Source organism: Dictyostelium purpureum (genome assembly GCF_000190715.1).
Source record: "Dictyostelium purpureum unplaced genomic scaffold DICPUscaffold_130, whole genome shotgun sequence".
NCBI lineage: Eukaryota > Evosea > Eumycetozoa > Dictyosteliales > Dictyosteliaceae > Dictyostelium > Dictyostelium purpureum.
The window spans coordinates 29,130-56,305 of record NW_003519467.1 but is presented as its reverse complement, the minus strand read 5'-3'; the positions used below and the strand labels follow the sequence as shown (position 1 = coordinate 56,305).

The 27,176-nt window shown below is 24.4% G+C and overlaps 12 protein-coding genes across 12 annotated transcripts in view; 7 read left to right on the top strand and 5 right to left on the bottom strand.

Annotated features, from left to right (window-relative positions):
- Positions 1-248: 248 nt before the first annotated feature.
- DICPUDRAFT_97989 (uncharacterized protein) lies at positions 249-2,373 on the top strand (the record flags this gene model as incomplete). The annotated part of the gene is made up of 2 exons (XM_003288296.1): positions 249-534; positions 624-2,373. Exons 1-2 carry the CDS (start codon positions 389-391, stop codon positions 2,371-2,373), a joined length of 1,896 nt encoding a protein of 631 aa, XP_003288344.1. The 5' UTR covers positions 249-388.
- A 361-nt stretch (positions 2,374-2,734) lies between these two features.
- Positions 2,735-4,464, bottom strand: DICPUDRAFT_18522 (uncharacterized protein; the record flags this gene model as incomplete). Its single annotated transcript, XM_003288281.1, has 4 exons — positions 2,735-3,247; positions 3,317-3,577; positions 4,170-4,252; positions 4,404-4,464. Coding segments are annotated over 4 exons (918 nt in total), but the record flags the coding sequence as incomplete, so codon positions are not given.
- Positions 4,465-6,584: 2,120 nt separating this feature from the next.
- Positions 6,585-8,434, top strand: DICPUDRAFT_152562 (uncharacterized protein; the record flags this gene model as incomplete). The annotated part of the gene is made up of 2 exons (XM_003288295.1): positions 6,585-7,541; positions 7,613-8,434. The coding sequence occupies 2 exons, from the start codon at positions 6,585-6,587 to the stop codon at positions 8,432-8,434; spliced, it is 1,779 nt and encodes a 592-aa protein (XP_003288343.1).
- A 198-nt stretch (positions 8,435-8,632) lies between these two features.
- Positions 8,633-11,316, bottom strand: DICPUDRAFT_55347 (uncharacterized protein; the record flags this gene model as incomplete). The annotated part of the gene is made up of 4 exons (XM_003288280.1): positions 10,749-11,316; positions 10,159-10,661; positions 9,029-10,079; positions 8,633-8,953 (listed from the first exon to the last, which is right to left on the bottom strand). Exons 1-4 carry the CDS (start codon positions 11,121-11,123, stop codon positions 8,633-8,635), a joined length of 2,250 nt encoding a protein of 749 aa, XP_003288328.1. The 5' UTR covers positions 11,124-11,316.
- An 849-nt stretch (positions 11,317-12,165) lies between these two features.
- On the top strand, positions 12,166-13,273 carry DICPUDRAFT_152560 (uncharacterized protein; the record flags this gene model as incomplete). Its single annotated transcript, XM_003288294.1, has 3 exons — positions 12,166-12,771; positions 12,843-13,086; positions 13,158-13,273. 3 exons carry the CDS (start codon positions 12,166-12,168, stop codon positions 13,271-13,273), a joined length of 966 nt encoding a protein of 321 aa, XP_003288342.1.
- Positions 13,274-13,824: 551 nt separating this feature from the next.
- Positions 13,825-15,372, top strand: DICPUDRAFT_79139 (uncharacterized protein; the record flags this gene model as incomplete). The annotated part of the gene is made up of 1 exon (XM_003288293.1): positions 13,825-15,372. The coding sequence occupies one exon, from the start codon at positions 13,825-13,827 to the stop codon at positions 15,370-15,372; it is 1,548 nt and encodes a 515-aa protein (XP_003288341.1).
- A 220-nt stretch (positions 15,373-15,592) lies between these two features.
- On the top strand, positions 15,593-17,185 carry DICPUDRAFT_47852 (uncharacterized protein). The gene is made up of 2 exons (XM_003288292.1): positions 15,593-15,601; positions 15,739-17,185. Exon 2 carries the CDS (start codon positions 15,785-15,787, stop codon positions 17,060-17,062), a length of 1,278 nt encoding a protein of 425 aa, XP_003288340.1. The 5' UTR covers positions 15,593-15,601; positions 15,739-15,784; the 3' UTR covers positions 17,063-17,185.
- A 143-nt stretch (positions 17,186-17,328) lies between these two features.
- DICPUDRAFT_33907 (uncharacterized protein) lies at positions 17,329-17,854 on the top strand (the record flags this gene model as incomplete). Its single annotated transcript, XM_003288291.1, has 3 exons — positions 17,329-17,459; positions 17,544-17,667; positions 17,753-17,854. 3 exons carry the CDS (start codon positions 17,329-17,331, stop codon positions 17,852-17,854), a joined length of 357 nt encoding a protein of 118 aa, XP_003288339.1.
- A 91-nt stretch (positions 17,855-17,945) lies between these two features.
- On the bottom strand, positions 17,946-21,619 carry DICPUDRAFT_79136 (uncharacterized protein; the record flags this gene model as incomplete). The annotated part of the gene is made up of 2 exons (XM_003288279.1): positions 17,946-18,468; positions 18,540-21,619. The coding sequence occupies 2 exons, from the start codon at positions 21,617-21,619 to the stop codon at positions 17,946-17,948; spliced, it is 3,603 nt and encodes a 1,200-aa protein (XP_003288327.1).
- A 311-nt stretch (positions 21,620-21,930) lies between these two features.
- On the bottom strand, positions 21,931-23,054 carry DICPUDRAFT_87986 (uncharacterized protein; the record flags this gene model as incomplete). The annotated part of the gene is made up of 3 exons (XM_003288278.1): positions 21,931-22,437; positions 22,502-22,669; positions 22,737-23,054. The coding sequence occupies 3 exons, from the start codon at positions 23,052-23,054 to the stop codon at positions 21,931-21,933; spliced, it is 993 nt and encodes a 330-aa protein (XP_003288326.1).
- A 1,581-nt stretch (positions 23,055-24,635) lies between these two features.
- DICPUDRAFT_33883 (uncharacterized protein) lies at positions 24,636-25,612 on the bottom strand (the record flags this gene model as incomplete). Its single annotated transcript, XM_003288277.1, has 3 exons — positions 24,636-25,062; positions 25,146-25,332; positions 25,447-25,612. 3 exons carry the CDS (start codon positions 25,610-25,612, stop codon positions 24,636-24,638), a joined length of 780 nt encoding a protein of 259 aa, XP_003288325.1.
- Positions 25,613-26,303: 691 nt separating this feature from the next.
- The window catches only part of DICPUDRAFT_152553 (uncharacterized protein), a gene marked incomplete at both ends in the record, with an annotated part of 1,147 nt that continues 274 nt past the window's right edge, over positions 26,304-27,176 (top strand). The window contains one exon of the mRNA XM_003288290.1: positions 26,304-27,058. Within this exon, the coding sequence (XP_003288338.1) occupies positions 26,304-27,058 (755 nt within the window). The remainder of the gene's footprint in view (positions 27,059-27,176) is intronic.

Below are 27,176 nucleotides of genomic sequence, written 5' to 3'. Positions count from 1 at the left end.
ATTCTTTCGCAATCTAAAAACAAAATGTTGTTATAGCAAATTAACATAAATAACGATTTCATATGTAAAAAAATAAAAAATAATTATTTTAAATTAAAAAAAAAAAAATTATTTTTTTTTTTATTTTTTTTATTTTTTATTTTTTTTATTTTTTTTTAATTTTTAATAAACCAAAAAAAAAATTGTTTTAAAACAACAACAATACAAAGCTGGTTTTTGGTTTTTTTTTTATTTAAAAATAATTTGTTATTTATTATTATAATCTTTTTTATTTTTTATTTTTTTATTAAATACATTAATAAAACTTTTTTTTTATTTTTTTTCCAATAAAATTAATATAATATATAAATAATAGTAATATTACACCACCTACATATAATAATATAAAATGTCAAAAAATGATATGAATGAAAGACAGGTAAGAGAGTTAATGAGATTACCAGAAAATGTCAAATGTATGGATTGTCCAATGGGTTCAGTTTATGCATGTTTGGATTTAGCCACATTTGTTTGTACTGCTTGTAGTGGTATTCAGTAAGTATTACAGTACATAAATATATTTTTAATAATAATATATTAATTAATAAACTTTTTCTTTTTTTTTATTTTTTTTAATCAAATAGTTCAAATATGGGACGTAGAGTTAAATCAGTATCAATGGGTTCATTTAAACCAGAAGAAGTTTCAAAACTTAGACAAGGTGGTAATAAAGTAGCTAGATCTTATTGGTTAGCACGTTGGAAACCATCTGATTTTCCAGAACCAGATGAAAATAATTCAACTAGTATTAGACAATTTATAGAATTAAAGTACAATAAAAAATTATGGGTAGATAATGGTATTCCAAAAGTTGAACCACTTTCAAATATTTTGGGTGCTGATATTCCATCAATTCAAGTTTATAACCAATCACCATCACAACAACCACCACAACAAAGAAGACTCTCAACCACCCCTCCGTTAGTTGGTCAAAGAGCACCAGCTCCACAACAACAGTCAAAACCAAGCAGTAGTTTAATTGATTTAAATGATATTTTTTCTACACCAGCTCCACAACAACCACCACAACCACAACAATTTAATAGCCAATTTAATAATCAATTTAATAACAATAGTAACCAATTCAATAACAATAATAATCAATTTGGCCAACCACAACAGTTTAATCAACAACCACAACTTAATAATCAATTTGGTCAACCACAACAGTTTAATCAACAACCACAACAATTTAATCAACCACAACAATTTAACAATCAATTTTCACCACAACAACAACAACCACAATATAATAACCAATTTAGCCAACAAAGCACCCCACAATTTAATCAATCACCATTTGACCAAAATAATTCATGGAATAACTCAAATAATTCTAGCTGGCAACAATCCGTTAATCAATGGGGCAACCCTTCACCAAATTCTCCATTCCAAGGTAACCAACAATCACAACCATTTAATAACAATAATAATGGATTTAATAATCAATCAAACCAATTATATAATAACATGATGAACAGTGGACTTAATAGTAATAGTAATAATAATAATGTCTTTAATAATAACAATATGAACAATGGTTTCAATAGTAACAATAATATGATTAATAGTGGTGGATCAAATAAAAATAACATGATTAACAGTGGAGGTTCCAATAATAACAATTTTAATAATTTCAATAATATAAATAATAGTTCACCACCACCATTTAACCAACCAAGCAAATCAAATCTTTACGATAATTGGAACAGTAGTGGTCTTGGTGGTAACTCATCTCCACAAATGAATCCATTTAGTAACAACAACAACAACAACAACAATAGCAACAGTTTTAGCAACACCAACGGCTTTAATAGTAATAATAATATGATAAATAGTGGTGGTGCCAATAACAATGTTTTACAACCACAACCACAACATCAACATCAACATCAACATCAACAACAACAACAACAACAACAACAACAACAAAACTCACCATTTGCAAGCTTATCACCATTTTCAGGTAATAACTTTAATAGTAATAATAATAGTAGCAGTACTACAGGTAGTAATAGTGGTAGTGTTACCAAACCAAATCCTTTCGAACATACTTTCAATACTTCTCAATCATCAACTCCACCACCAGCAACTGCTTCATCGAACCCATTTGCTAATCCATTTGGTGCAAATAACTCATCTAACAATAATAATAATATCTCTAGTAACGGCATGCTTGGAAGTGGTAAAAGTCATAATTTTAATAATATTCAACCAAATAACAATAATAACGCTTTTGGTAATGATGATTTCTTTTCATCAAATTTCCAACCCAAACCACAACCACAACAAAATACAACTCCATTTGGCGATATAAATGGTTCATTCTTCTAAACAATAACCAACAAACAGTGATATTAATAGAAAATATATAAATATATATAAATAATATATAGAAATATAGACATAAAAAAAAAAAAAATAAAGTGTAATAATTTCAAAAAAAAAAAAAAAAAAAAGAAATAAAGTGTATTTTTAAAATATTATTTATAAATATAATGAAAATTATATGTTTTTTTATTTTTTAGTTTATTTAATCTTTTAAATCATATCTTGAAAAATAGGAGCTGTCATCATCTTTATAACTTTTATATTTGTATTCATTTCTTGATTTATTATATTGCTGTGGTTGTGGTTGTTGTTTTTGCTGTTGTATATTATTATTCGATTGTTTTAAATTATCTTTTAAAATTGCAGGGAAATTTGGCATCATATCTATTGATTGAGGAAATGGACTTTCAAAAAAGAATGGATGTTTTAAAGCTTCAGAGGCACTAATTCTTTTATTGGGGTCAAAGGTTAGCAACTTATTTAACAAATTATAACCATTCATTGACAAATTTGGTACTCTTTCTTTTATATTGCTATAGGGTTGATAGGGTATGTTTAAAAGTTTGGCATTTGGTATATTTGAATAATCTGGCCAAATTGAATCGTTGGGTGAGCCTAAGAGACGGAACATTCTTGTGATCTGATCAATATCATTACTACCGGCAATTAATGGCCTACCAATACAAAGCTCGCCAAAAATACAACCAACTGACCATAAATCTACAGCGGTGGAATACTTTTCAAGACCTAATAGTAGTTCTGGTGATCTGTACCATAAAGTTACAACATTTGGTGTTATGGATTGAATTGGATAACCATATTTTCTTGAAAGTCCAAAATCAGCGAGTTTTAATGACCCATTTCCATATAATAAATTCTGTAAAGTAAAAGAAATAAAATAAATTAATAAAAAGATAAATAAATAAAAACTTTATATAATACTTACTGAACACTTTATATCTCTGTGAATAATCCAGTGTGAATGTAAAAATTCAACAGCTCTTAAAAGTTGTAATAGGAAGCATTTAATCTCTGAAAGTTTGAAAGGTTTATTGATATTATCAATTAAAGTGGCGACATCATTTTCCAAATATTCAAAAACCAAATATAATTTATCTTCTCTTGAACCTACAACAACTTCTATTAGATTTACAATATTTGGATGATATTTTAATTCCTTTAATAATTGAATTTCTCTTAATGATGTCTTTTAGATTTAGAAAATTTTAAAATAATTAATTAATAAATTAACACATTAAAAAATTGAAAAAAAAAAAAAAAAGATGGTAACTACTAAACAAATAGAAAAAAAAAAAAAAAAAAAAGAGATTGAGGGAGGTAAAAAAAAAAAAAATATTAATTAATTAAAAAAAAAAAAAGTGGGTAAAATAGATATACACAAAAATTATTGTGAATGTCTTTTTTTTTTTTTTTTTTGGGGTGTATTAAATATTGGGTTAAAAAATATTCAAAGATATATAAAAATTTTTTTGTGTTGTGTGTAGAGTGGGATGTTGTATTTTTTAAATTGTAAAATAATGAAAGAAACATTTTCGTGTTAATTTTTTTGTACATAAAATTGTTTAATATATCTAAATATAAATTAATTATACACCTCTAAAGTTTTTTAAAACAATAACAAAAAAAGAAAAAAAATAAAAATAGTAAAAAAAAAAAAAAAGGGTCTTATTTTAGTGTTTAAAAAAAACACACACTGATATACACAAAAATAATACAATATAATATAATATATATATAGAAACACACATAAATCAATATTTAATAACATAAATACTCACAAGTGGCATTCCATCCTTTTCTTGCTCCATCTTTACTTTTTTTAATGCAACAATCCTTCCACTTTCTTTATCCCTACCTTTATCTATTTTGTTGATGAAATTGTATGTTTGAACAGTTTTGGATTGTTTATAAATATGGTTGTTATTGTTATGATATATTATTCGTAAATAATAAAGAAAAAAAGATTAGTAATGGGTTAACCAAATGCATTTATTATTTAAATCAATAATTACAAACTATTCCATATGTCCCCTCTCCAATACTTCCAAGTTTCTCATATGAAGAAACTGGTCTCATTGTTATTTATGACTATATCATTTCACCTCAAAGGTACATATAACTAATGAATCTGCTGTTATTGTTATTTAAAATTTAAAACTTTATGAGAACAACACAAAAAAAATTGAAAAAAATTAAAAAATTTTGTTTTTATTTTTTTTGAATTTTTATTTTTTTTTTAATGATAAAGAAATTTTTTAACTGGTTATACACCATTCGTGGGTGATCAGAAATAAAAAATTTTAAAACCCCAAGATTTCAATTAGTTTTAATTTTAATTTAGGTTTGTAAAAAGTTGAATACCATTAATTGATATGGTTATAGTAATTTTAAAATGTATGAATTTTGATTCAAATAATTTATTTAAGCAACATTTTTCCGATTTATAATATAAAAAAAAATTAAAAAAAAAACAAAAGAAAATAATGAAAAAATTTATTTTTTGTTAGTGTCTGAATAATTATTTAAACAAAATATGTATGGAATAAAAAATTTATTTTTGGAAGCTAAATGATAAGATGAAAAAAACCACCCACCCCTGTCAAAATAAATAAGATATAAAATTTGATTAAAATTAGATACTTTTTGTAGTGCTTACACTTTAATAGTGGTATTGGAAAAGTGGAGTGCGAAGGAGCCCACCCAACACACTCTAAAATTTTACCACACCCACAAAAAAAAAATTTTTTTTTTTTTTTTTGTGTGAGTATTTTTTCTCAATTCAAATAAATTATTTGATAATTTAATGACGAGTTTTGTGATGTTAGAAAAACAATTAGATTTTGAATCTATTTTAAATATATATCTTTATAAAAAAAATTGTTTTTTTTTTTTTTTTTGAAATTTAAAATTATTTTATTTTTTTTAAAAAATTATTTTGAATCTGCACCCACAATCTCAAAGTGATTGAATTATTATATTAGAGAGAAATCACATTCCTTCGTAAAATTTAGTGTGGATTACATTGTGTTTTTCAAACAAACACACACATTCCCATTATTTTTATTAATGTTTTTTTTTTTTTTTTTTTTAAAATAATTAAAATATTTTTTTTTTAAAATTATTTGGTTTGTTTTTTTCTTTTCAAATTATAAAATTTAAAAAATTAAACATAATATTCTAATTATAACATTTAGTTTTTATAAATAGAATTAAAAAAAAAAAAAATTTATAAAATAGAAAAAAGAAATTAAATATATTTAATCACCACAGTATTTTTTTATCTTTCAAAATAAATACACATTTGAAAAAGTGGTTTCACTAAACAGCTTTTTCTGATTCGGTTAACTTAACACAAAAACACACAAACACACACATACACCTCTCACACATACACACATTATCATTCAAATTGTTACACACATACACAATAAAAAAACCCACATTCCCACACCCTATATATAAATTAATATTAATATAATTATTATTGTTATTTTGTTTTTATTAATTTTTTTTTTTCTCTTTTTATTTTTTTTTTTTTTTTTTTATTTTTTAAAATATAAATAGTACACTAGAAAAAAAAAAAAAAAAAAATTTAAATTATTAATTTATTTATTTATTTATTGATCAATTGATCACTCTCTGTAATATTACAAATAAAATAAAAAACTGTACCAATAAAATTGTAAAATATATATATTTAATATTTATTTAATTTAAAAAATCAAAAAGCAATTAATAGCTGCTCTTCTAATTCTCTCACTACCACATAACCCCCACAACTTCAAATAGATTTTTAATATATATAAAAAAAAAAAAAAATAAAAAAAAAAGATCAAACCATCACATCACAAATAAAATAAAAATTTAAAAAAATAAAAACAAAATAAAAATAATAAAAACTTAATACACCTACCTAATCACTATTATAAATAAAATATCAAATAATAATAAAATTTTAATATATAATTAATAAATTAATTTTATTTATTTTTTTTAATATCTTTTTGTTAAATTATAAATAAAAAATTAAATCATATTATTTATCATCATCAACATCATAATTATCCTCACCATTTGGAATTATTTTATTTTATTTAGTGCAGAATAATTAATCATTTAAAGAAAAACATTATAAAATTTAAAAAAAAAAAATCACCCATTAAATAAAAACTTTTTTTTTTTTTAAAATCAAAATGAATAAATATATATTATTGTTTTTTGTATTTATTTTAAATAAATATGTTATTTCACAATCAGATATATCATGGATAGCAGGTTCTAACGAATGTGTCTATAGTGAAGCCGAATGTTGGGATCCATCTTTACCAACATCTTCAGACAATATTTTATTAACCTCAACACAACAAAATATAATAGAATTACAAGTTGATTCACCAAAAGAATTAACTTATTCATCCGTACAAATCAGTGGAAATAATAAAATGTCTGTTCAAGATACCTCATTAATAGTGACCAATGCTATTACTCTTAGTGGCCAAAGTACTCTCAGAATTCAAATTACTGACGACTATTTTACAGCATTAACTAAAAAACCAGCATCACAAGGTTCAATTGTTCTTTTAAATGCTTCTCTTGGTTCAACTTTCAAAGCTGCCTCAATAACATTAAACGAAGATAGTGTTATGAATGTTTTTAGATCAAACTCAAAAATCAGTGGTCCATTTGTTATGAACGATGCCACAACTCTTTTCATTTATTCTGATGTAAACTCTGAACCAAATCTCGAAGTAGAATCCACTACAGTTAAAGGTACCTCTCAAATTAAACTCCAAGGCCCAAGTCAAATCCTCTTAAACAATACTAAAAATGGTATCACTTTTACTGACTCAAGCTCTATTGTTGCTGTCAATGCCTATCAAGTACAAATTACTGGTCCAATGACTCTATCTGGTTCAAATGAAATTTCATTAACAAACTCAAGCTTATATTTAGATGTTTTATCATTATCATCACAATCATCAATTAATATTGTTGGATCAACTCTTTCAATTTTACAAAAAAATCCAATGACATTTTCACCAAAATCTGCATCCTTTGTTAACTCTGTTTTTACATACAAATCAAACTGTAATGTTAATTCACCAATCAATATTGAAAATTCAATCTTTAATTTTAATTATACCACCACTGTAAGTTAAAAATAATATTTATTTAATATTTGAAAAAAAAATTAATATTAATTTAAAATTTTATCTAATAGTTAAATAGCCAATTTAATGGTAAAAATGTTCAATTTTATCTTGATAATGCCAACTTTAATTTAGGCTCTACTGGTAAATTCTCATGTCAAAGTTGCGATTTTGGTTTAAGAAATTCCATTATGAATTTCGATAGTTTTACAAATAATGGTGAATTTAAATTATACTCAAGCTCAATCCAAACAAACAGTGATATTGTTTCAAGCAATGGCAATGTTTATGGTTACTATGGTAACTTCTCCAAAGGTATTGTTATGGAATCAGGTTCACTTGGTATCATGGAAGAAAGAACTAGACTTTTCATTGATGGAAATGTAGTTATTAAAGAAAATGCAACTATTAAATTATACTTAAACTCACCAATGGACTACAGTTGGTTAAATATTTCAGGTTCATTAGATACCCACTCTATTGAAATCTATTTCTACATCGAACTTACAGATAACACAACTATGGAAATTATTAAAGCCAACAAAGGTTTTGTTACACCATTAAACAGTGAAAATGTCAAACTATATATTTACGACCCAGACAACGAAGAATATAATAAAACTAACAGCTGTCAATACTCACTTCAATTCACCGAAACTTCCGTAATTGTTGGTACCGACTACTCCTGCGAAGACGTTTTAATCTCAGAAGGTAAAAGTGGTTTAAGTAAAGGTGCTCTTGCTGGTATCTCAGTTGGTATGATTGCATTGGCCGCTGGTGTCTCATTTGCAGTTTGGTTGAAGACTCGTAAAACAAGTTCACAAAAAAGCCAAAGCTATCAAAAGAAAGAATTAAACTCTGTAAAATCAGATCAAAATAATTCAATAGCTTAAAAAAATAATTAATAATATATAAAAAAAAAACTAAAATAAAATTGTAAATTAAAATATTTATTTTTTAAAAAAAAAACAAAAACACTTTTTAATATTTTTTTTTATATAATACATATAAAATTGATTATATTTATTTATAAAAAGAATAAAAAAAAAATATAGAAATTAATTTAATTTTATATTGGAAAGTAATGTTATTTAATCCCAACCTTCATCCCAGTTTGAAATTTTAGTTGGTTTCTTTGAGGTTAGTGTCATTGGTTTGTTGCCGCTGTTTGAAGTTGGTGTTGATGAAGAAGGTTTTGATGGAGTTGATAATCTTGGCAAATCTTCTTTATATTTATTGTATTCTTTATAACTATCATCATTTTCTTCATCATCATCATTATCGTTGTCGTTGCTATATTTAGGTGTTTGTTTTTTAGTTGTTGGTTCTGGAATATCATATGAATCATCATCGCCCCATCCATCATTAACAACTTTTGATGGTTTATTTGAATGTAATGATGTGGTTGATTTCTTTGGTGGCTCTGGGACATCAAATGAATCATCATCGTCACCCCAAGCGTCAGTATTTTTTGCTTTATTATATACTGGTGATGGTTTATTGATTGATGATGAAGAGGATGAGTTTAATGAAGAGTTTGTTGAATTTTGATTTGATTGTGATTTTTGGTTGCTGTTATTATTGGAAGGTGGAGAGGTAGAGTTTGAAGTTGGAGTTGGAGTTGAGTTTGGATTTGAATTCATTGATCCTGTAGTGGCGGGAGAATTCTCACCACTATATAGTTTCTTTGTCATGCCTACAGCCCAACCCAACATTGAGTCACCAGATTGGGTTTGTTGGGAAGGTGCTGGAGATTGTTGTGAACCAGTGGATTCAGCAGGGTTACCACCACTACTATAAACATTATCTATATTCTTTTCGATTTTTTGTAAAAATAAGTTGACAGCTTGGAAAGAGGCGGTTCTAATTGATTTATCTGGAGAAATAAGGCATCTAGTTAATTCTGGAATAATTCTAACGGCCATTTCTTCGATGGTATAATAGTTTTGAGTAAACATAAAAGCTTGAATAGCTGCATTTTGGGATGGTATAAATGGATCCTTTAAAGCAGTAGAGAATGCAGGAATCAAAACTCTCTTTCTAGTTTGATCGCTCATATATTCTGTGATTCTTCCTAAACAAATGGTTGTGTTTGTTCTAATACCTGGTTGTTGATCTTTTTGTAAAGCTGCTAAATATTTTAATAATTGAATCATAGTTTTCTCTGAAAGTTTTGGAGCGAATAAAAGCATAGATTTGATTGTAATTTCTTTAAGAGTTGGATTATCATTGAAACCATTTACAACATTTGGGAAAATTTGTTCATTAACTGTATTCTCATTTAAATGTTGAATATAGAATTCTAAATTCTCTAAAAGATTGATTCTAAGTGCACGATCATCACAAGCAAACCATTTTACTACAGATGGTACAATCTTATTATTATATTCATCTGTTGATAAACTTGATCCAATCTTTAATAATGTACCTAATAATTTTGGATTAACTGGTCCTAAATCGAAAGCTGTAACTAAATGGGGTAAAATTTTAAATTTACAAATATTTTTTGGTATTTTTTCTATATATTGATCAATTTTTCTATTTTTTAAAAATAAATAAAAGAAATAGTTAGTAAATATAATTAAAATTAAACTTGTAATAGATTAAATCTACATACTTGAAAAATTGTTCTTTTTCAAAAGTATCTTTTAATGTGATATTTTCTAAAAATACACAGGTTTCAACGAAAACATTTTGGAAGTATTGAGATTCTAATAATTTATTTGGGTTCAATCTAGACTCTGTTTTAACTGAAAATAATTTTTGATAGCCACCATGAAGTATTTTTGGGACCTCATTAATGTTTCTGATATCCTCTGCTGCTGTTAAAGATCCGCTATAGCATTCATAAATTAAGCAACCAAGCATCCAAGAATCGATACTATTAGGTGGAGAGCTGCTAATTTGTGACCATTGAGATTTGGTGATTTCTGGTGGTTTATATTTTGATGGAATGAGATCGTGATGATTCTTTAAAATGCTATTGCCTATATCCTTGACATCTGAAACAAAATCCAATCCACCAATTTTCCAATCACCACTTTTAGTTACAAAAATACTGCTAACTTGAATATTGCCATGTGTTAAATTGCAATCATTATTTAAAAATGCTAAACCTTTCTTTAATATTGTTAATTTTAATTATTATTAATATTATTAATATTATTATTTATTTATTTTTTTTAAAAAAAAAAAATTGATACATACAGTAACTTGATAGATACCCCAAGAAATTGCATTTTCGAATGATCTTATATCTTCAATTTGTTCGTCTAATGGCTGTACAGGTTCTGTTACAATATAGATATTTGATTCATTTTCCATACCATCTAAATATTTTATAAAGTTTGGATGACGTATAGTTTTAGCCCTTTTGAAACCATTTTTTGCTACCTCTAGTTTTGATGGGTTTTTTTTGACATCAAAATTAAAAATTGAAACTGCTGATCCATCATCTTTTTTTGTACCTTGGTGTAATGTCCAAACTGATCTCCCGACATATCCTGTTACAACATTGCCCACATTGTATGGGAATGATTGGTTTGAGGTCAAATTTTGACCCATAAATTTAAAAAAATTCATTTTATTATTTTTGTTTTTGTTTTTATTATATTATCAATTGTCTATTATTATTTTTTTTTGTTTTTTGATAAACCAATGTTCTTTTTTTCTTTTTTTGTATGGAAATTAACACTTCTGTTATTATTATTATTATTCCCTTTTCGATTTGATAATAATTATTACTTATTATTCTTTTATTTTTATTATTTATTGCTATTTACCCAGAAATATAGTATAAAAATATTGTAAATAATAATTTTATTCTATGACGAAATTATCTGAAAAATAAATGAAATAAAAAAGAAAAAAACTAATTATTATTGGTTTAAAAAAATAAACAAATAAAAAAAAATTTATATATAATTAAAAAAAAATTTTAAAATAAATAAATAAAAATTAAAAAAAAAAAAAAAAAAATTAAAAAAAAAAAATTTTTAAAAAAAATTTAAAATTTTAAATGTTGTATTTTGTTTATGTGTTTATGTATATGTGTAAGTGTGTGAATTTACTACATATACACACACTCTCACACACACTTACTCACTTACCCACATAAAACCATATTACTATTAAATTAATTAATTTAAAATAAAAAACAATTTATTAACTTAAATGCAACAAAAATAATCTTATAAATAATTTTTTTATTTTTTTTTTTTATATCATATCATTTCAAATAATAATTTTTTTCTTTCTATACTAGTAATAAATTTTATTTCAAAATTTTTAATAGAAACTAAATTACTATTTTATTTTTCCTTTAAATATTTATTTAAAAAATTAAATTATTTTAATTTTTTTCCATAAAAAACCAAAAAGATCTCTTGTTTTTTTTTATTGTTTTTTCAATTTTTTTATTTTTTTTTTTTATTTTTTTTTTTAATTTTTTTTAATATCACATCCTTTTAGGATTTTCATTTTTTTTTTTTTAGCAATATTTCATTGTCATTTTTTATTAATATTAAATAATTTCAATATATAATAATAAAATATATATTTAAATAATAATAGTAATAGTTATAATAGTTATAAAAATTATAATAGAATAATTTTTTTAAAATAAATGCAACAAGAATCAACACACGTTACACCATTGATCCACGATGAAGAATTAAATAAAAAAGAAATTTTAAACTGGGATGTTTATAGTTATGGTGGATATCTTTTTCAAGAAAAAAGAGAGGTAATTCAAACATCTTCAAGAAAGCAACGTCAACAACCATTATCCTCATCTTCAGCCTCAGCATCTTCAGACGAAGAAGTTCAAAGTGTTAGTTCAGCATCATCAACCCCAAGATTAAAAACCAACTCATCCTCATCGTCATTAAGTTTTAAAAGAGTCCATTCATATGACGATATGTGTGCATTGGTCATTGCAAATCAAAAACTAAATAAAAAAATGGTCGAGTTCTTTTGGGACAAATGTAGCGTTAAAATCTGTGCTGATGGTGGCGCTAATAGACTTTATTCTTTAGGTACCAAACTTAATCATGTTAATAAATGGGTCCCAGATTATATTAAAGGAGATTTGGATTCTCTACATGAGGGTGTATCCGATTATTATGCTAAAAAAGGTTCAAGTATTGTTTTAGATTCTAGTCAAGATACATCGGATCTTCAAAAATGTTTCGAATTAATAGTTGATATTGAAAAAAATAGTGGTATAAAGGTAAATATTAATAATAGTAAAATAGTAGTTTTTAATATTAAATAATTTAAATATTAATATTTTATTTATAGTATAGAAAAATTATTATTTTGGGTGGTCTTGGTGGTTCATTCTCTCATGAATTTGCAAATGTAAATACTCTTTTTGATCACCCAGAAAGAAAGATTATTTTAACATCAAAAGAAAACATTGCATGGCTTTTAAATCCATCATACAAACATAGTATAGATTGTCAAGTTGAAACCAAATGCTCTTTAATTCCTTTAGCTTCTAAAGTATCTGAAGTTTCTACAACCGGTTTAAAATGGAATTTAGGTAACTTTTTAATTTACTTTAAAATATTTATTATTAAAATTATATACTAACATTTTAATTAATTAATTTAGTAAATCAAAGTTTAAATTTTGGCGATTTAATTAGTACATCAAATGTTTCCATTGATACAAGAATTGTTGTAGACACATCAAATCCATTACTTTTTATTGTTGATATTAATCCATAGTCCAAACCAAATTTTTTAAATATTTATTGCGCATCTTTTTCACATATCAAAACATATGTTTTTTCTATTTATTTTTTTAGGTTCAATTATCTCAAGATAATACATATAATAAACAATATTTTTTTTTTTTTTTAGAAATTTTTTTTCAGATTTTTTTAGGTTTGGAACATTTTTTTTTTTTTTTTTTCTTTTGTTTTCAAGAATTTCTTTTTTTTTCAAATAAATACCCATACAATTTTTTTTTTTTGGTAAAATAAATAAATAGTTTTATTATAAAAGTGTTATTAAAAACTAATGTAATTTTCTTTATATGTAATTTTTTTTTATTTTTGAAGAAAGTGATTGATTGGATTTTTATTTTTAAAAAAAAAAAAAAAAATGAATTTTTTTTAATTTTAAAATTAACCATGATTTTTTTCATTTTTTTTTTTTTTATTCATTGTAAAAAAAATAAAATTTTTTTTCATTGTTGTTATATTTGTATAAATATTGTAATATTAAATTGTAAAATTATTTTTATATATAAATTAGTTTATAAAATATAAAATAAAATGGACCCAATTGAGAATAATAAAATGAAAATTGCAATTATTGGTGGTGGTATTTCTGGTATGTCATGTGCTTATTTACTTTCCATGGGCGGTCACGAGGTCACAGTTTACGAAAAGGGTAATTATTTAGGTGGACATACAAATACAGTTGATGTTAAATTCCAAGAAGAAACAGTTAAAATCGATACTGGGTTCTTGGTGTACACACCACAAAAATATCCAAATTTAATGACCCTCTTCAAAAAGTTGGGTATTCAAAATGGTGTTTCAGATATGTCATTTGGTTATTCATTAAATGCAAGACCTTCAATCGAAAAGAAACAAGAAATGGAAGTAGTAAAGAGTGAAGTTGCAGATGGTAATAAAAAAACATTTAGACGTGAAGTCGAATGGTGTTCAGACAACCTTTCAACAATTTTTGCACAATGGCAAAATATTTTTAGACCATCATTTTGGAGATTGTTAATCGATTTATACCGTTTCTCAAAAGAGGGTCCATTAATTGTAACTCAATTAGACAAGTATGAAAAAATGTCTGTTCGTCAATACTGTGAGGTCAATGGTTACTCAAGAGCATTCATCGACTACTATCTCATTCCAGTTGCCTCTGCTGTTTGGTCCACTAGCTTTAAAGAGATTGATTCATTCCCAATTGTTACCTTGGCTCGTTTCTTTTCGAATCATCACTTATTTAAAATAGTTAATCGTCCACAATGGAGCTCAGTTCAAGGTGGTAGCTATCAATACATGGATAGAATTAGAGAATTCCTCGAAGCTAATGGTAGCAGAGTGCTTTTAGACAATGGTGCCACAAAGATTCAAAGACCAAAAGATCAAGAACACGTATTTGTAACCGATAAAAACAATGTAACAACAAAATATGACAAAATAGTTTTTGCTTGTCATGCTCCAGATATTTTCCCAATGCTCCCAGATATGACCCACCCAGAAAGAAAGGTATTAAGAAGCTTTAATTTCACCCATCACAAAGCTTATCTCCATAGTGATCCATCATTAATGCCAAAACGTAGAAACACATGGTCAAGTTGGAACTACATTTACGATGATTACTCATTAACCGATAATAAATTATGTTGCACTTATTGGTTAAATCGTATTCAACCTTGGGTCGATGCTAAAAAGTATCCACTTTACCTTACACTTAACCCAGTTTTCGAACCAAAAGCCGAACTTTTACACCGTGTCATCGAATATGATCATCCATTAATCAACCCAGAAAGTGATAAAGCTAGAACCCGTATTCCACAAATTCAAGGTATTCGTAATACTTTTTACTGTGGTGCCTATATTGGTTATGGTTTCCACGAAGATGGTATAACATCTGGTCTCTTAGCTGCTCAATTAATCGATCCAAAATTAAATAAGCTTTGGAAGGTTGATACCACCCGTTATCTCGATGATATTCCAGAACAAAAACAATCTTCAACAATTTCAAATTTATTAAAAATTACTGCAGTTTCAATGTCCCTATATTTTATATTTAATCACTCGAATTTTATTTTTAAATTAAAATATAATTCCAACTAAATCAAAAACAAATTAATTAATTTAATGAATAAACACTTTATTATAAAAATTTTCAAAAAATTCTAAAAGAGGACACCCAAAAAGTTTTTTCATCAAAAAAACACAAAAAAAAAAAAAAAATAAAAATTTTTTTTTTATTTTTTTTTTTTTAATTAAAAAAAAAGGGGTTTAAAAATAATATTTTTTTTTTTTTCTTTATTATTTTAATTACACACAAAACATTTATTAAGTATTTATTTAATTATATTGTATAATAAAATAGTAATTTAATAATTATATTAACATTTTTCCCCTTTTTTCAAAATTTTTAAAATATTTTTTTATTTTTTTATTTTTTAATTTAAAAAAAAAATTAATTAATAATAGAAGTAATACCAATTTTAAGAGCAATAAAAAATAATTAATAATAGATATGGATATATTATTTTTTGTAGTTTGGAGAAATATTTATCTCAGAAATTTAATTATAGGTTATGTTAAACAATTCAATTATAAAAATTATCGTTTTTCATCAAGAGCTGAATATTCACGTCTATTTAATAAATTTTTTAAAGTAAATATTACATTGGATTTTAATGAAGAAATATTCAAATACGATTTACCATATACAGTAGAAACACTTCATTTTGGCCCGGAGTTCAAAAGAAAGATTAAAGAAGGTGATATTCCACCATTTGTTAAAAGGCTAACCTTTAAAAAATTTGATCATGTGTTAAATCCTGGTGATATCCCATCGACCGTAGAGAAATTGGATTTTGGTGAAAGCTTCAATCAGGTATTAAAAAAAGGGGTTATTCCAAGTTCAGTAAAAACACTTTTATTTGGGACACACTATAACCAGCCTTTTGATGAAAATGTACTACCATCATCATTAGAGACGTTAGTATTTGGGAATAGGTTCAATCAAAAGCTAAAGGTAGGAGATATTCCTTCATCAGTTAAAACTCTAATTTTAAGTGATAAGTTCAACCAACCATTAAAAGTAGGGGTTCTTCCATCATCTCTAGTTTCATTAACGTTTGGTGAATATTTCAAAGAACAACTAAAAGAGGGCTTCATTCCATCATCAACAAAGGAATTGAAGTTTGGTACTAAGTTTAATCAGAAGCTCAAAAAAGGCGACATACCTCCATCAGTGGAAGACTTAGTGTTTGGTTATAATTATAATAAAAAAATTAATAAAGGAGATATTCCATCCTCAGTAAAAAAAATTTCATTTGGGCATTACTTTAATCAGGTGCTTGATGAAGGATCTATTCCATTCTCGGTTAAAATATTGTTCTTTGGTGATTGTTTCAATCAAAAACTTAAAGTTGGTGACATTCCATCCTCTGTAGAAATTTTATATTTTGGTCAAGATTTCAAACAAATTCTTGAAGAGGGGCACATACCATCATCTGTTAAATTCCTTGTCTTAGGTATTTATTTCAATGAGCCAATTAAAGTAGGTGTCATTCCATCTTCAGTCGAAACATTAATATTTGGGGAGTATTTTAACCAAGAACTAGTTGAAGGAACTATTCCAAATTCTGTTAAAAAATTGACATTTGGTTATCATTATAACAAAATGATAAGACCTGGATCCATTCCTCCATCGGTCGAAACTCTAACATTTGGACGTAATATCAAACATCAAATCTTAGCAGGTGCAATTCCACCCTCAGTTAAAAATTTATCATTTGGGTATTAAAAAAAAAAAAGAGAAAAAAAAAAACCCAGTAGTTACAAGATATTATTCATATATTTCTTTCAATTATTTTCAATATTTTTTTAGAAATAAAACTATAAATAATTAATTATTATTTAAATTTATAAAAATATTTTTTTTTTTTTTATTTTTTTATTTTTTTTTTTTCATTTTTCATAAAATATTTTTTTTTATTTTTTTTTAAATTTTTTTTTATTTTTTGCATTATTAAAATATATTTTTATCAATCGAATAAAACTAAACATACAATGGCATCAACATCAAATAAACAACCACTTACAGAAGAACAAATTGTTAATATATATAAAAGTTTAAAAGAGAATCAACAATTAATTATGAATAAACTCTCAGAATTAGAAACAGATGCTAGTGAACATACGTATGTTTTATAACCCCACTCTATTCTTTCATAGCTTTTAGCGACAAACAATCTAATTTTCACATTATTGTTATTATATTACAGTTTAGTTATAAATGCAGTTCAAGGTTTAGAGCCAGGTAGAAAATGTTTTAGAATGATTGGTGGAGTTTTAACAGAAAGAACAGTTGGTGATGTTTTACCACAAATTAAACAAAATAGAGATGGTGTAATTATGAAAACTTTATATTTAATTAATATTTCAATGGTGCTATTAGGGAAGCAACTAATATATTTTTTTTAAAACTATTTAGATTAAAGAAGCTATTAAGAATTTAGATAGACAACTTCAAGAAAAAACCAAAGAATTAAACGATTTTATTGCATTATATAAAATTAAAGTTACACAAAAATAATAAAATAAAATAAAATAAAAAATATAAAAGAAAGATAAAAAAAAAAAAAACACTTGTTATTTATTTTCTAGGAGGAAAAAACATTTAGTATTTAGGAATTTAGATTATTTAAACCTAAACATTTTAATAAACCTTTATTTTTACAGTGATTTTGGTGGATACAACAGATACAACCCAATTCAGCCAAGTGGATACCTTTTTCAGCATTTTCATAACAGTTTTGACATGATGGGATTCCAAATGATTTCTTTATAATTGATGCCATATTATCGAAAACTTCTTCACAACTACCAGTACCACCTTCAACTGAATCGACTAGGAACATTGAATTCTGGCTCATCATGGAGGAAAGATCATTGATATTTAAATGTGAACTATTAAGATTTGTACTTGGAAGATTTAATGACTCTTCTATATCGTTTTTAGGTGATAGCACTAATGGGATAGCTGAAAGAATTTGGTGAATAATTGTATGTAATGATACTCTAGAGTCACCCATTTCCATTAAATCTAAAATTTTGGATTCATATTCTTTTCTGTCAATAATTAATGAACTTTGAAGTTTATTTTTTAAATCTTCTATTGCTTTATTAAATGTTGGTTTTAATATATCCCTATATTTTAATTAAATAAATAATGTTAATAAATATTTTTAATAGTTTAATTATCATTATTATTATTTTACCTTGTTAGGTTTGTATATGAAAATTCTATACATGGTGCTTCAAAATTAAATTCTAAACTATTTTTTAAAGTAATTTGTTCGATTTCGGCTTTTGAATATTTATCATCGTTCATGTTGCTGATATTGTTATAGGTCTTCTTTTCAAATGAGCCAACTGAGGTTCTATAGATACCAACACCAAAAGATACTAAGAGTTGAACATTATTATATTTTGGCAAACTAAAAGTTGTTTGTTTTAAAATTTGCTTCATTTCTACTGATGTTGTTTTATTTGCATTTGTAACAATACGAACACTTTTTGGAAACTGGATAGGTTTAACAATGGCATATGATTCACTCGTACTATTGGTATCAATTAAATTTAACTCCATAACTTCGTGATATGTGATTGGAGAACCTTCTAAATTATGTGTCATAAAAATTGAACCAGGGAATAAACGAGTAATTGCTTGGGCTTTAGTTAATTTTTCGATAATTTTACCGTTAGAATTTAATTTTACATTAACTACATCATTTGCACCTGATCCGCCACGCAATGAAACTGAAAGATGGTGATATTCATTTGATTTCCACACTTTGGTTTTATTTAAATAGTTTTCCTCTTTGATTGATTTGGTTTCTAATAGTTCTTTAATGATTGGACCTGCATTACTACTAAATAATTTGATTAGTTGGTTATAGTTTGCTTCAATGCCAATTTCTGAACTTGCACATAATATATGAGATCTTAAAATATTTGGGAAATCACCATTAAATGATAAATTTTCAGGCTCTCCTTCATAAAGCGACATGGGATTGACCGAAAAGAACTTATCTAATGGACTATAGTTATCTGGAATATACATTACTAAACCCATCTTTGATCTACCGACACGACCAATTCTTTGTTTCCAACTCATCTTCGAACCTGGATACCCTATAATTAAACATGCATCTAACTCTGAAATATTTACACCTGCTTCCAATGCGTTTGTTGATAGAATAATATTTACTTGGCCGTTTTTTAATTTCTCTAATGTTTCTTTTTTGTGGATATTTGGTAAGGAACTGTAATAGGGTCTAACTAACTTTGACTTTTGACTGTATCTAACATCGGTTGTAAAGGATTCGTAAAGAGTATTTAGCGATTTGATTGTATTAAAAAAAACAATACCTTTTATATTATTTTGTAACCAATTGTTAATAATATCGATTGGAAGAGTCAGAGGATTTTTAGTTGGTTTTAATGTTATGAAAACTTTTTCAAATGAGCCCGATCCATTCTTGTTTATTAAGTGTAGTCTATTGATATCTTCATCACCTTCCCTACTAATTGTTTTTTTTGCAATTTGAATAGGATTACCGACGGTTGCCGATGCCATTAAGAATTGTAATCTTTGATTATAATTGAATTTTAGATTTAAATTTAGATGATAGTTCTGTATACGTCTAATTAAGTTTATAAAATGACAACCCATTGCACCAGAATATGTATGAATTTCATCCAAAACTATAAATCTTAAATTGATAAACCAACGCTTCCAACCTTCTTCATGGAATCTATTTGTACCGCCTCTATATAATTGATAATGCAACCAATCTGGACTTGTTAATATAATATCAGGTCTTTCTCTATTGCCAATTTGAAAGAGTTTTGAAAGGTAGTCTTTTGGTGTATCTTTTGAAAAGCTATTAATATTTAATCTGAGTGGTTCTGGTAGTGATTGATTTAATTTGTTAATTGAGTTCATTTGATCATTAGCTAAGGCATTTAATGGGAATAAAAACATTGCAGTTGGTTTATAGTTGTTATTTATAATACTATTATTTAATTTGCTCTTTATTATGGTTTCGAAAATTGGTAGAAATAGACACAATGTTTTCCCACTCGATGTTGGTGTTGTAATGATAATATCATCACCCATATTAACCTTTTCTCTGCACTCTAGTTGATGACTATATAATTTACTGTACCCCATTCCCTTTAAAACATCTGATAATACCTGTGGTAAATCATTAGGAACATCGAATAGCTTTGATTCTTGGTGCTCTGAACAATATAAATGACTTATTGAATTTTTTAAACCTGTTGCGATTCTTTTAAATGTTTCACTTTTGATCTTTTCATTAATTTCTTCATTTGTAATTTGGATATCGTTATTATTTAATTTATTGTTATTATTATTATTATTGTTTATAAATGATGATGCATTAATATCGCTGGTTTTTTGAGTTGGTCCCGTGGTTTTATATGATTCTATTAATTCATCAAATAGTTTATTCATTTCTTCATTTTTCTTTCTACCATTAATTTGACTTTTGGGTTGTGAACTACTATTTAAATTATTGTTTATTATTGTTATGTTTGAATTATTGTTTAAGTTATTACTTACAGTGTTATTTACAGTATTTTTAGTTTCAAAATTAAAATCTGAATCATCTAATTCAAAATCTAAATCTTCTTCTACTATGATATTTTTTGATTTTGATTTGTTATTATCTTCATCAAATGGGTCAAATGGGTCAAATGATTTATTATTATTATTATTATTATAGTTATTACTATTATTTTGTGTTGAAAGTTTAGTTGTTGCTTTTTGAAATCCAGGATGTTGAGGTTTTGTAGTTGTAGCTTTTTTAATTGGTTCTGTGTGAAATGTTAAAGTTCTACTTGACTGATAATTAAAATCTATATCATCATTTCTACCAAAAAAATTATTTTTATTATTTATATTATTATTATTATTACTATTATTATTATTGAAACCATTATTATTAAAACTGTTATTAAAACTACTATTATAATTATTGTTTTTACTTGTTTTAAACTCGTCTTCAAATTCTAATGAATATTTTGGTCTATTTTCGCTATAATTTATATAACTATTTGAGCTACTATAATGACTATTTGTAAATGTGCCAAATTGTCTCTTTGAACTATCTCTGACATTTGAATCTAAACCATTTAAAAGATCCTGACTGGAAAGCAATCTTTTTTTGGGGTTAACGCTGTATTTTAAATTATGGACTCTATCCTTTTCATCTTCGCTATTGAAAATATCGTCTTCATTAAACTTTCTATTATTATTTTTTTTGAACATTATATAAAAAAATAAATTAAAAAAAATAAATTAAAAAAAAAAAAAAAATAATAATTTTTTATATAAAAAAAACTAAAAAAAATAAAGAGAAACACAACTAAAAATTCTTTCTATTGTTTTTTAATTTTTATTATTTTTAATATTATATTATTATTGCTATTATAACTGTTGTTATAAATATAAAGCGAAAATTAAAATATTTGAAAAAATTAAAAAATTAAAAATAAAAAAAATAAAAAAAAATAAAAAAAATAATTTTTCGATTGTCAAATGTTCCAAGAAATTAAAAAAAATAAATCATATTTCTTTTATTAGAAATTAATATCAAACTCATCATTTGGGTTATTTAAGGGTGAAAAAATTTTATCAACTTGGTCTGGATCTATATCGTTGATAGTGGCTGGTGAAAACTTTGCTTTATGTGTTCGATCTATGACTGAACGCTTAACACCTTCGACTATATCATTTCTTACACCTAGCCTAGTTCCAATTCTAATCTCCATTGTGAAAATATCTTCTATTGACATTTGAGTGGCTTGTTGAATTGCTTTAAAACAAACTGCTGTTGACATGGGACAATTGTTATTTATAATTTCGATTGTTTTATTGGACCATTCTAAATTAAACTTCTTTTCATCCTCTAATCTTTCCAATATATCTTGTAATGATACTACACTTTTTGAAAAACATGCATCTATTGAATCTTTATTTTTTAATAATGTGCATTCGTCATCTATTGGTATTGTTTTTCGATATTTATTTAAAATAAAATTAATCTGTCTTTCGTTTTCAATACTATAATCGTTAACTAGTTCATCCTAAATTGGTTGAAATTTAATATTAATATTTTTTTGTTTAAGAATTAATAAATTTCATACCTACAATAACTCTGTCAAACTCTACACTGGGTATGAAATGAGTTGCAATTTTTGAATATATTAAATCTTTAGCTTTTAATTTTGCACCTGTTATACCAATATACAATCCCATTGATCCTAATCTAGATAAAAAGTAATTTGAACCAACATCTGGGAAGTATCCAATTTGATTCTATATTTATTATTTTTTTTAGTGTTAATAAAAATCAAAGTAATAAAATAACTATAGTATTACTTACTTCAGGCATTGCCCATAAAACTTTTTCACTTATAATTCTAAATTGACAATGAATACTTAAACCTACACCACCACCCATAACTATACCATTTACAAATGATATGATTGGTTTAGAAAATGTATGAATCAAGTAATCAATTTTATATTCGTTTTTAATGAATGGATTTACTCCACCAGGTTTATCGTGATATGATGCAAACTGTTTGATATCCCCACCAGAGCAAAATGCACGATCAGTAGTATTTGCTGATATTATTACAAACTTGCACCATCTATCATTATTGTAATTTTCTAGTAGAGGTTTTAACTCTTGAAGCATTTCAAAGTCTAATGAATTTAATGCATTAATTCTATTGAGTATAATTCTTCTACATCCATTTCTATATTCCAAAACTTTAATTTTATTTTCTGAACATAATGTAAATTCTTTTTCTAAATTACTATTTTTATTATTATTATTGTAATTTATTTCATTATTACAATTATTAGTAGTGATTAAATGTGAAATTATATTTTCGATTCTATACCTATTATTATTGATATTGTTGTTATTCATAATTAATTAATTTATAATTACTGGAAATTAAATTTTATAAAAAATAAAAAAAATAAAAAAAATGATAAAAAAAAATTAAAAAAAAATGAAAAAAAAATGAAAAAAAAATAAAAATAGTATTTGTTTATTTATAATAAATTATTTGAAATAAACATATATTGACAATCCAAAAAAAAATAATAATTTTTTTAATATTTATATCTATTTTGTCATATTATTTTTTTATTTATTTGGGGATAAAAAATAAAGTAATAGATTTAAATTCAAACATAGAAAATAATCACCAAAAACATTTTTATAATAAACATACACAATATATAATATAAATAAAAATAATCCCCTTTTTTTCTCTTATAAATATCTAATACATTCTGTAATAATGTCTGAAAATTTAGAAAATTTTTGGGTTTTGGTATGAAAATGATTTGCAACCATCTTATGATTTTTTTTAGATATTAAAATCCCATCCTGGTGGGATATTCGGGTATTTTGAAACTAATAAAATTTTTAAAAAAATAAAAAAAAAATTTTGCCATTGATTTTATCATAATACCAGTACTGCTCCCAACCAATTTTTTATTTTTTTATTTTTTTTAAAAATTTTAAAAATTTTAAAATTTTTTTAAAAACCATCTATAAAAAATTTTATTTTCTTTTAATTTTATTTCCATCATCACCACCAAAATGTCAATTAAATATTTATTTGTATTAGTTTTATTATTAGCTTCAACTTTAGCTGTTTTATCAGTCGAACAAGTTGCTCAACAAGCCGACAATATTGTTCTTGAAAAAAAACACTCATGTATGTAAAAAAATAATAAATAATAATAAAATCTAAAAATAGATTTTTATTGGTTTATATGTATTTATATACTAATTTTTTATTTATTTTTCTAATAATAATAGATTGTTATGATATCGGTCATCTCGCTTGTTTATTACACACCGAAACTGATCAATGCTGCACCTGGTATGTATTACTATTGAATAAAAAGGGAACAAAATAAATAACATTCACTAACATACTCTTTTTCTTTTTTATCATCTTTTAGGTACGGTAACAAATGTCACCCAACTGGCAGTAAGTTTCTATTTTACAAATACTCATATATCTTATCCTACTTTTACTAACCAATTGTCTTTTTTTTTTTTTTTTTTAAAAAATTAGGTTGCAATACTACCCCATAAAAGAATATTTAGGCTTTTTATTTAATTATTAAATAAAATAAATAAATCACTCTCGATTCTAATCAATTTTTATTATTTGTTTTTAAATAAAAATAAAATAAATAAAATTGTATTTAATGTAATATTAAAGAAAAAAAAGAATTTATATTATTTAAATTATAACTCTTTTTTGGATTTTTTATTTAATTTAACAGTTGGAGATTCTTTGGATTTTTCTGATAGGAAATTGATGAAATCATCTTTAGCTCTTCCTCCTTTATAGGCATCTACTTTTTTTCCATCTTTAAAGTAAATGAATGTTGGATAACTTTCAATATTTAAAATGTCACATACTTTTTTATTTATTGAGCAATCTACAGCGGCTAATCTACCAACATTCTTTTTAACTACTGAAACTGAAGCTTCACCGTAGGCTGGTTTAGCACGTTTACAATGACCACATTGTGGAGTAAAAAACATTGCCAATACATCTTTATTGTTTGATATGAAGGATGTATAATTACGATTTGAAAGATGAGCAACTTGTGATTCAATATCAGACCATGATCCAGGTCCAGCAAATGGTTCTGGGACTGTTAAAGGACTAAATTTAAAAAAAAAAAATAACAATTGTTAGTAATTTTTTTTATAATAAACTAAAATCTGAATTGGTTATTGAATAATTACTCTTCTATAAATTTCTCTAATGACTTTTTTGTTTTGACTCCCTGGAGCTCTGATACCTCCTTACCTTTTTTATAATATACTACCGATGGTGTTTCAATAGAGTAGCTGCTTCTTATCTTTAACTCTTTATCAATATCTAAAACACCAAATGCAACTTCATTATTTTCTTCTAAATATTCATCTGCGGCTTTTAAAAAAACACTTAAAAATTTTTGTGAATCTTTGCCTATATAAATTTTAAAAATTTTTTATAAAAAAAATTAGATTTTTTTTTTAAAAAATATAAGTATATTTTGATTACTTTTGGTGTAATAATAAACTATGGCTGGTTTTGAGCTTGATATAAAAGAATTTAAGGTAATTGTATCTAATGGAGTTGATTTATATTCAGATAAATTTATTTCTGCAAAACTTGATAAAATATTTATAATTATAAATAATAAAACTAAATATAAATTTCTAAACATTGTTTTTTTATTTTTTTATTTATTTAAAAAAACTATTATATTATTATAATTATAAGTTTATTGTTATACGAATTTAAAAATAAAAATATATATTAAAATTATTGTTTTTTCCACACTAGTCTTTTTTAAAATAATAAAATAAAAAAAAAAAAATAAAAAAAAGATGAATATTTTTTTTTTTGGTGTGTGAAAAATATTAAAAATATAATATTTAAATCAATATTCAAATAAACTTTTATTTTTATTTTTTTTTTAATCTTTTTGTGTTTTATATTATTCACCGAAAAAAATAATATAAAAATAGTGACTCACTATTTTTAAATTTACCAAAAAAAATTAAAAAAGAATAAATGTGACCCCCATTTTATAAAAGGAATAAACTGTATCCACCACATTATTAATAATATGTGCCACAAGATTTAAATATTATCATTATTTTTAAATACCCTTCCAAAATAAACTTCTTAACTTTAATTTAAAAATAGAAATCAAAAAAATAATAAAATTTAAGATTATACTCAATGTTTAATATCTTTATCTTTATCTAATGAAAATAATATAATTTATTTGATTTTATTGATTTATTATTTTTTTACATATTTTTTAAAAATAATTAAATTTTTTTATAAAAATAATTTTTTCATTTTTCATTTTTCATTTTTTTATTTTTTTATTAAATAATTTTCGACAAATGGATAGCAATAATGAAATTAATTTAAAAGATAATGATAGTTCAACACATATTCAAAAGAAACTTAAAGTAGATAATAATAAAAACAATACTATAAATACCAGTAATAATAATAATAATAATAATAATAATAATAATAATAATAATAATAATAATAATATAGAGCAACAAACAGATAAAAAAATTAGAAAAGAACAAATAAAGCAACAACAAAAAGAAGCAATATATGGAAATTATCACGGATATTATAGTTATCGTAATGAAAAACTAATAGAAAAGGATCCAAGGCTAAAATACTTAAAGAAAGAATACTTTTATCAAAAGAATTGTTTAGATATAGGATGTAATAGCGGAGATTTAGTTTTTAAAATATCTAAAGATTATCATCCTACAAATATAGTCGGTGTAGATATTGATAAATATTTGATAAATAGAGCATATAGAGAACTTTTAATTGAAAAAAACAAATCATCAGCATCCACTTTAAACAATAAAAAAAAAGAAGAAAAAGAAAAAGGAGAAAAGGTAGAAAAAGTAGAAGAAAAAGAAATCAACTATCAAATTAAAACCACATTAATAGATTCAAATAATATAAAAAAAATTGAAAAAAAGAATTTTATACCGATTTCATTTAGAATGATATCGGATGGTATTGTATCAAATGAATTTCCACATAATATTTCATTTTATTGTCACAACTTTTTATATTCATCAAAAGCAATTGATATACCAAAAAGTTATGATGTTATTTCAGCGTAGGTTATTATAAAGTATACCATATATATAATATATTCATTTTATTAATCTACTATTGTATTGATATACTTATTATTATAGACTCAGCATATCAAAATGGATTCATTTAAATTGGGG

Coding starts and splice junctions, on each gene's coding strand:
- DICPUDRAFT_47852 (XM_003288292.1), top strand. CDS start 15,785: ATGGATATATTATTTTTTGTAGTTTGGAGAAATATTTATCTCAGAAAT.